Consider the following 9494-nt stretch of genomic DNA (forward strand, 5'->3'; position numbering starts at 1 on the left):
GGGTTGCGATCCGTTGCCGGTCACGAAAAAAGACAAAAAGGGAAAAAAAAAAAAAAAGAATTGATTTGATGGCTATTGCCAAACTTATCTGTGGACTTTCATCCCCTACTCAAGAACCTTTTGGCTCATTCATGCATAAACTTATCTGTGGACTTTCATCCCCTACTCAAGAACCTTTTGGCTCATTCATGCATTACCTAAAAATACTATTCTAAGATCAAAGGAGAATAAAGATTTCTAACCCACTACAGAAAAATCTGTCTATCCGTGTGTGTTGGGGCAAAATTAATCAATAATATTTGATGGGAAATACCTTCATTATTTTATGCTGCAGGCAATTCCATTCCTTGTGCTCAGATGACACACCAATGGTACGACGTGCTGCTGCTTCCAAATTAGGTGAATTTGCGAAAGTTTTGGAATTAGACAGTGTGAAAAGTGAAATTGTTCCATTGTTCGCTAACCTAGCTTCAGATGAACAGGTAAATTTACTGTTAGTATTCAACGGACAAAGATATGCTCCTCTCTAACATTTTAAAGAATTTCTTTGGGGAATTTTGGTTTTCATGTTAGGATCCTTTTTGCAAAATTAATACTTAATTCTGGCCTGGATAAAGTGTAGTATGACACAGCTCAGTGTCCTTATGTTTTTCCTTAAACAGATCATGATTTTCTCTCTTATATTAGCAGCTGTTAAAAGAAGGGGGAGTCAGAAAGGAGGTGGGAGCCATAATTAGAAAGGAAGACCAAAGCTGCATCAACGGATAACAAAACCTTTGGAGAGAATAATGGTTCCTGGACTTTTTGACTTTCAGATAAATAAGCATAAAATGTGTTAGGAAAGCTATCTGACCCTCTGCTTCCTCTGTACTAGTTTGTGGGATGACTTTGCATATTAGCGATTTTAAATCCAAGGATCTAGATCTCTTTGGTGTGGAAATAACAATAAAAATAGCAAACACCTAAATAAAGTACCCAATATTTCTCAGCCTCTGTTTTAAGTGATTTACCTGTATTAAGTAATTTAGTCCTTACAACAGCCCCATAAGGTAGATACCCCATTTTATATATTAGGAAACAGAGGCACAGAAAGTTTGAGTAACTTGCTCAAGGTTGCATAGTTAGCAGTGGTAGAACGTAGGCAGTTTGGCTCTAGAACCCATGCCCTTCACAGCTAGGCTGTATTTCCTATTTGTGATGTTGCTTAGAAGGATGAGCCCTTACAGTTCCTGGACTCTGGAAGAAGAGTCCTTTTGGATTTTTGATTTGTCTAGTGCCTTCCCAAGGATCAGTTCATGTGTACAGGACCAAGAACACCAGGACACATACTGATGAGTCTCATTTTCAGATTCTAAATCTAAAGATGGTAAATCTTACTTTCAAAATAATTTTTAAAATTTATTAAAATAAAAAATAGCACAAAATATATCAACAATTTAATAAGTTATTAAAAGGTAATATGATCTTATAACTGTCATCTATGAAAGGAGACAGTGTTTTGACAGCCACTACCCAAGAACCCACCCCCCATTGGCTCCCTTCCAAACACAGTCCCTCCCTCCTCCACTCCCCACTTCCTGCTCCTTTAAGAGTAACATTATCTTGACTTTTATGGTAATCACCTCCTTCCTTTTCTTTGCTCTGTTATCCAGATGTTATAGTTTAAAATAGCACTGTCCAACAGAAATATAACGTAAGCTACCTGTTAATTTAAAATTTTTTACTAGCCACATTTTTAAAAGTAAAAAGAAAAATTAGTAAAATTAATGTTAATAGTATATGTTATTTAACCCCAAAATATCCAAAATCTTATCATTTGAACATATGGTACTAGTCACATTTCCAGTACTCAGAAGCTACATGTCGATAGTAGCTTCTGTTACCACATTGAACAGCACAGGTTTAGAATCCTCATTTGGGATTTTGTTGATTACATTTCCCATGATATAATTTAATATTTTCTTTTGTTCCCTATATTTCCTGCAAAATGGAAGTTGAATCTAGAGCAGGAGTTTGCAGACTTTATTTGTGAAGTCCCAGATAGTAAATATTTTTGGCTTTGTGGGCCAGTCTCTGTTATAACTACTCAACTCTGCTGTTGTAGTACAAAGCATCCATAGATAATAAGTATACTAATGGGCATGGCAGGGGTTCAGTAAAAGCTTAATTTATAAAAACTAGCTGCATCTTAGATTTGGGCAGTATTTATCCCACCCCTGATCCAGAGGCTTAATGAGATTTAGGTTTGATGTTTTGGGGGTGATAAGACCACCTCATAGGTGGGGATGTGCTGTTAGCAGCAATTGATGCTTGAAAAAATATTAAGTGCTTTGTTATAAAATAAGCATATGTTCTTTTAGGCCATAGAAAAGTGCTTTTGGCTTATTCATTTATTGGTAAAATATTTGTCGAGCACCTACTGTAAGTCAGGCACTGTTCTAGTGTTGAACAAGTGTTAAACAATGCTAAACAATGTTAAACAAGGCGTGCAAGGACCCTGCTCTCAAGGAGTTTATATTTTAGTGGCGAAAACAAGTAGACAAATATCAGGGATAGATCTACTATGAAAATAAAGTAGCTTCTTCTCCGAGAGAACACTAAATGGCAGATGATACTTGTGTAGCAGGAGGGCCCAGAGGCCCCAAGGGCTCTGGAATGGGAGGCCTCAGCAACTTTCACAGAGGCTTTGGCAGTGACATCCGGGGTGGGGGTCGTGGAGTTTGTGGAGGCAAGGCCAAGGACAAGGAGTGGATCTTTGTCAGCAAGCTGGGCTGCTTGGTCAAGGACATGAAGATCAAGTGCCTGGAGGAGATCTGTCTCTTCTCCCTGCCCATCAAGGAGTCTGAGATCATTGACTTTTTCCTGGGGGCATCTCTCAAGGATGAGGTTTTGAAGATTATGCTGGTGCAAAAGCAGACCCATGCTGGCCAGTGGACCCGGTTCCATGGCATTTGTTGCCATTGGGGACTACAATGGCCATGTTGGTCTAGGTGTTAAGTGCTCCAAGGAGGCAGCCACCACCATCTGAGTGGCCATCATCCTGGCCTAGCTCTCCATTGTTGTGGCATGGAGAGGCTACTGGGGGAACAAGATTGACAAGCCCCACGCTGTCCCTTGCAATGTGACAGGCCACTGCGGCTCTATGCTGGTGCACCTCATCCCTGCCCCCAGAAGCACTGGCATCGTCTTGGCCTCTGTACCTAGGAAGCTACTGATGATGGCTGGTATTGACAACTGCTACACCTCAACCAGGGGCTGCATGGCCACCCTGGGCAATTTTGCCAAGGCCAGCTTTGGTGCCATCTCCAAGACTGGCAGCAATCTGACCCCCAACCTCTGGAAGGAGACTGTGTTCACCAAGTCTCACTATCAGGAATTCACTGACCGTCTTGTAAAGACCCACACTAGAGTCTCCCTGCAGACCCAGGCTCCGGCTGTGGCTACAACATAGGGTTTTTATACAGGAAAAATAATTAAGCCTGGAAAAAAAAGATAAATTAGGGTGACATAGAAAGTGATTATAGGGCATCCTTCTAGACTGGCTAGTTAAGAGAAGTACTCTGAACCCGATAAAATGGAACATGAAAGAGAAATGCCGGCCATGCCCTTTCCTAGAGTGTCAGAACTCCAGGAAAAGAGAATTCCAGGAAGAGAGGACACCTAGTGAAAAGGCCCTAAGGTTGGACTGTAGTGGTTGAAGGAAACTCTGGTGAGAGATAAGGATGGGGAAGATAGGCAGGGGCCAGATCACAGAGAGCCGTTAAACCAGAGTATAGGGTTTTCTTTTCTAAATTCAATGAAACTACACCTAGATTTTGAGCAGGGGTGTGACATAATGTAATTTACATTTTTAAAAGATCATTTTGACTTTTGGATAGAAGCTAAATCGTAAAGGGATTAAGAATAGAAAAAGGAAGACCAGTTAGGAGACTTATAATAATCAGGCAAGAGATAATGGTGGTGAAGCAGGATAGTAGTAGTGAAGACGGAGAGGATCTGGATATTAGGTTTGGAGGTAGTCAGTAGCACTCAGTACTATCGGACTGGATCAGGGGAAGAGGAATCAAGATCTGGATTTTTGGCCTGAGCACCTGGGTGGATGGTGGTGTCATTGCTAAGATGGAGAAGGTTCTGGGAGGAAGAATAGGTTTAGGAAAGAAAGTCAGGAGTTCTGGAAGAGAATTAATTGATTAACAAATATTTATTGGCATATATGAGGGTACTTCAAAAAGTTTGCAGAAAAATAGAATTAAAAGATAATGCAAATTCTTCCGTGAACTTTTTGAAGTACCCTTGTACCTGTATTTCAAAAATATTTATTGGCATATATGAGGGTACTTCAAAAAGTTTGCAGAAAAATAGAATTAAAAGAGAATGCAAATTCTTCCGTGAACTTTTTGAAGTACCCTTGTACCTGTATTTCAGCAGATGATAGTATCTCTTTATTTAGCATCATTTTTGAAATAAAAACAATCTGTATAGCCAGTACAGATATTTAGCCTGTTTATTTGGATACAGAGGAGTGAGTGTGTCTTAGGCACATAGTTGCTTATTGCTGATCTACAATTTCTTAAATTTGTAATATTTTGGAAAGTTGGAGTCACTGTTACTTCTCTTGATTATATGTGTGTGTATATATATTAAAATTTTTGTCCTGTTTCTTCTGAATGCTTTATGTTTACAGGTTTTCAGCTTCTTCTTGTATAAGTATGATTCCCAAATCTGCAAATCTCAATTCCTGATTTCCTGTTGATTTTTCTTAATTGTGTATTTCCACTTGCTCAAAGGACATACAGGTGTCACATTGATACTTGGCAGTTTACATTTTTCTAGACATGGCTACCTCAAAATTATTCTGTCTTTGATCTTCAACATTTAAATCCAACTCTTTTTTTTTTTTTGGTTACTAACTTTTAATTTGTTCTTCTGTGAGCCAGTTGATTAGCTAAGTTGGTTTAGAGCATGGTATTGATAACACCAAGGTCCAGGGTTCAATGCCTGTTACCAGCCAGCTACCAAAAAAACAATGTTTGTTTTTCTGTGTATGAGTGTACTTCAAGAAGTTTACAGAAAAATAGAATTAAAAGATAATGCAAATATTTCCATGAACTTTTTGAAGTACCCTCATTATTTCTTTCCAGGTCATCATCTCATGCCTAAATTCCTATTATTACGACCCCAAACTGAGTATTTTGAAAACTGAGAGCTTCCTAAGTGATTTCTCTTACCCTTATTCTTTTTCTCCTTTTTAATCGCTTATAAATAACTTATACAAGTGTAATTTTCATTTTTATCTCTCAGTTTCCTATTATAGTAAGACCATGAAGACATCATTAAAATGTTCTCTTTTTTTTCATTTAATCTTTACATTTTCATTTCATTTTCCTTAATAAAAACTCTGCATGGTAGTGAACATAATTTGCTGTTCATTTGTAGAACAAAGTCATTTCTATCTTTATGGCTTTCACATGCCATTCCAGGCAAAGGGAGCAGCTATTCAGCTATTTCAAGATATAAAGACATGAAATTGCATATGGTGTGGTTGGTTTTTTTTTCGTTTTTTAAACACCACCACAGTAGCACTGCACCACACCATAAACAGTGCCCTGTGGTTCTCAGTAAATAGTGATTAACAGAAATTTCGTTCCTTTAGGATTCAGTGCGCCTCCTAGCTGTGGAAGCTTGTGTCAGTATTGCCCAGTTATTGTCTCAGGATGACCTTGAGACCTTGGTGATGCCTACATTTCGACAAGCAGCAGAAGATAAATCTTGGCGAGTTCGCTATATGGTAGCTGATAAATTTTCAGAGGTAAAATTATTGCACTGGAATTTTTAAGCATTAAAGAAAAAAAAAAAAAAAAACCCCAAATCCACAGATCTGTTATTATATCAGAAGTTTCTGGATTAATTTATTTGAGTGGAAAGTGTCATAGCAAAAACACACACTTAGAGATTACATTATTTTCTTATTTGTTATTTTATTGGTATACATTAAACCCTGTACAAATTCTTTTATAGCTCCAGAAAGCTGTGGGTCCTAAAATCACCCTAAATGACCTCATCCCCGCCTTTCAGAATCTACTTAAAGACTGTGAAGCTGAAGTCCGAGCAGCTGCTGCCCACAAAGTGAAAGGTTAAAGAATTCAATTTATGTTATATCAGTGAATTTTGCTGTTTTTTTGTTCTGTTTTTCAAAAAAATAGAGATGATTTCAATGTGTAGAAATGTCACATTGTCATATAAAGCTGCTTCCTTTATTTTTAAAACCAAGCAACCATTTTCTCTTTTTTCTGTTTTAAAAAAAAAAGTGCCTTTCAGGTTGGATTAGTGTGATAGACAGTGTATAAAGATTGATGAAAAAGTCCATTTAGAATAAGAGTCATTTTTCCTCTTCAAGCTTATTTGCTTAAAAATATGATTTGATTTAACTTGGAACTGTTGATAAACCTGGTTAAATTTCCTCATTTGGCTCCTTGTAAACGGCTCTGTGAAAGCATTGTTTTTCTCTTTATTCTTTTAGAACTTTGTGAGAACTTGCCCATTGAAGGCAGAGAGACTGTAATTATGAATCAAATTCTGCCACATATAAAGGTAAACCTAACTTCAGTTTTGTTTCACTCCGCCCTATATAAAAGTAAACCTTACCTCAAATTTTTTTTCTTTGGTTTGTTTTACCTTAAAGCTCTGAGTTTAAACGTGGACAAGGAATGAAAGGGGCAGAAACGTTAATTTAGTGTGACATTGTTATTTATCACTTATTAGTGCCTATAATCATTGTAAAATGCTCTCTGGTGCATAGATTTATGTTACGTAACAGATGGTCTGAGGAAACATTATCAACTAATCAGTATTGAAATTGTGCTGTCTTTAAATTTTGGGGGAGATGTTATGGAAGTTTCTGTTGTCTTACAAAAAGGAAAGGCTTTTAATTTTGATTTTATTTTAGGAATTAGTATCTGATACCAATCAACATGTCAAATCGGCTCTAGCTTCTGTAATTATGGGATTGTCTACCATTTTGGGCAAAGAGAATACCATCGAACATCTCCTACCTCTTTTTTTAGCTCAGTTAAAGGATGAGGTGAGTCTGGCTATAAATCCTATTGCCTTTGATAGTCAGTGATTTGATTTGATTTTGGTTTGAGGTTTCACTAAAATAGGATCCAAAACATGGAAATAGGTAAAAGATCATAACTTATTTTAAACTAATGATAATCACTGTGTTTAGCATGGGGTTTTAGGTTCCCCAGAAAATCGGCACAAGGACCTATTAAAGCAAACCGAGAAACATCTATCCATCTTCTCTGCCTAATTTTTGCTTTATATTCACTGGTTCCTAATGTATCTTTGTTTTAAAAAGTTTCTTTTATTTTAGTTTAAATGAAATATCAAAAACCATGATGATAGCTAACATAATTATTATGTGCCAGGCATGATCCTCAGTGCTTTGCGTGCATTGTTACGTATAATCCTCACAACAATCTTATGAGGTTGGTCTTAATATTTTCCCCATTTTACAGGTGAGGAAGCAGAGTTCTAGAGAGAAAATAACTTGCCCAAGTTCTCTCAGCTATGACAGATCTGGGATTAGAGTGCATATAATTTCATTCCAGAGCCTTTACCATCTAAGAGACTTTTGATTGAAAGTTCTCGTTAAGGACCGGCCTGTGGCTCACTTGGGAAAATGTGGTGCTGATAACACCAAGGCCACGGGTTCAGATCCCTATATAGGGATGGCCGGTTAGCTCACTTGGGAGAGCGTGGTGCTGACAACAGCAAGTCAAGGTCATCTTAAAAAAAAAAAAAGAACCGAGTAAGATCAGTTACATTTATGTCCCTTGAATTATTTGTGTAGTCAGTATTAAGTATTTCCCTCAAGACTATGCATTTTTTTCACCTGAAAGTATTGAGTCAGTACTTTCTAATTTTAAAATTAGTAAGCAATTTTTACCTTATGAAAGGAGAATATTGGTCAGAGGACTTGATTTTTACATGTAGTCATTTGTGTACTTGCAGTGTCCTGAAGTTCGTTTGAATATCATCTCCAATTTGGATTGTGTAAATGAAGTGATTGGAATCCGTCAGCTCTCTCAGTCTCTCCTTCCTGCTGTAGTGGAGCTGGCTGAAGATGCCAAGTGGAGGGTCCGGCTGGCCATCATTGAGTATATGCCACTGCTGGCAGGCCAGCTGGTAAGTATGTGTGCTCCATGAACTGAAGGGTAGCGTCAGATAGTGCAGATTTACTATGGCAAGTAGGAGGCCCGAATAACCTATATGATTGTGTTCATTTAGATGCATGAAAGTATGGTCTTGTCCTTATTGACTGTAGGATGGTTTTGGTTTTCGTTACTGCATTAATTTCTGACAAAAAGGTATTATAGAGACACATTTTTACCTTACCACTACCTGAAAACGAAGCCGTAGAAGAATATAATCAGTTTTTTGGTACTGTATATGTAGCATAGATTTTGTGATATTCAAAGCCTCTTTGACATAAGGAATACTTAACTGAGAAGAAAAAATGAGTATGGTTTCAGGATAAGTCAGCTTTGATTTTTGCTCAAGGCAGCTTCCCTGTTTGCCTATATTCTGAGTAAAATGTCTCTGGATATCACTTTTTCTACATTCTGATTAAAGGGAGTTGAGGAATCACCATATAGGAAAGGACAATTGAAGCTTGTAATGCTAGTATTTTAGCCAAAGTGCACATTATCACATTATCTGTTACAGTCTGAGTTTCATGATTAGTTTTACTCTGATATCACATTAGTTAAAATTTTAAGCTGGGTTTTATAGCCACATGCTTTCCTTCCTTTTTCAGTAGGTGCCCAAGACAGTTCTAAGTTTGATATACCCTTACCCCTGTTGGTAGCACTTACTACAGTGTACTGTAACTATTTATTATTTGGGGAGATAGACAAGTGATCTCTTTTGGGGCAGGAAATGTTCAGTGTTTTATTTCAAGTATCTGCCATAGTGCCTGTCATTAATTGGGCACCTTATGATATTCAATGTTGTACCCCACAGATACATACAATCAATTATGTTTCTAAAAAAAAAAATTGGACACAACATTTGTTGATTGATGAATAAATGAATATTTTTTTGAGAAAGCTCATAATATGTCAGCTTACTTGCTAACATTACTGCAGTTTGTTTCCTTCGCCTCACCTGCACTTCCATTCCTTTCAGATTACAACGTGTGGGATTGATTTTGTTCTTTTCTTGACCACTGAATTTGTATTGCTAATTTTGGTAAATTTAGTTTATATGCATCTAATGAATGTGCATGTGGAATTAAGTGTTTTATAAAATTTGAAGGGTTCCATTCTTCAAAATGGATGCCAAAGATATCAGTAATTAGCTAACAGGGTCAGGCAAAGTCATCTTGTCACCCTCTGTCACTCCCAAGTGCTGAAGGTCATCTTTTGTTCTTTGCTGGTGACTGTCATGGATCAACTCTCCAGAGCGGAAAGCATCAGTGGCTAACTGGT

The 9494-nt window shown here is 37.4% G+C and overlaps 1 protein-coding gene and 1 pseudogene across 3 annotated transcripts in view; both read left to right on the forward strand.

Moving 5' to 3' along the window:
* The window catches only part of PPP2R1B (protein phosphatase 2, regulatory subunit A, beta), a 40848-nt gene that overhangs the window by 6225 nt on the left and 25129 nt on the right, over window positions 1-9494 (forward strand). For all 3 annotated transcript variants that reach the window (XM_008577617.1, XM_008577618.1, XM_008577616.1), the window contains exons 5-10: window positions 335-482; window positions 5654-5809; window positions 6019-6133; window positions 6521-6591; window positions 6947-7081; window positions 8017-8190. In XM_008577617.1, the coding sequence (XP_008575839.1) occupies window positions 335-482; window positions 5654-5809; window positions 6019-6133; window positions 6521-6591; window positions 6947-7081; window positions 8017-8190 (799 nt within the window). The remainder of the gene's footprint in view (window positions 1-334; window positions 483-5653; window positions 5810-6018; window positions 6134-6520; window positions 6592-6946; window positions 7082-8016; window positions 8191-9494) is intronic.
* LOC103594407 lies at window positions 2484-3451 on the forward strand (annotated as a pseudogene).

This window comes from Galeopterus variegatus, unplaced genomic scaffold, assembly GCF_000696425.1.
Source record: "Galeopterus variegatus unplaced genomic scaffold, G_variegatus-3.0.2 Scaffold1551, whole genome shotgun sequence".
NCBI classification, from domain to species: domain Eukaryota; kingdom Metazoa; phylum Chordata; class Mammalia; order Dermoptera; family Cynocephalidae; genus Galeopterus; species Galeopterus variegatus.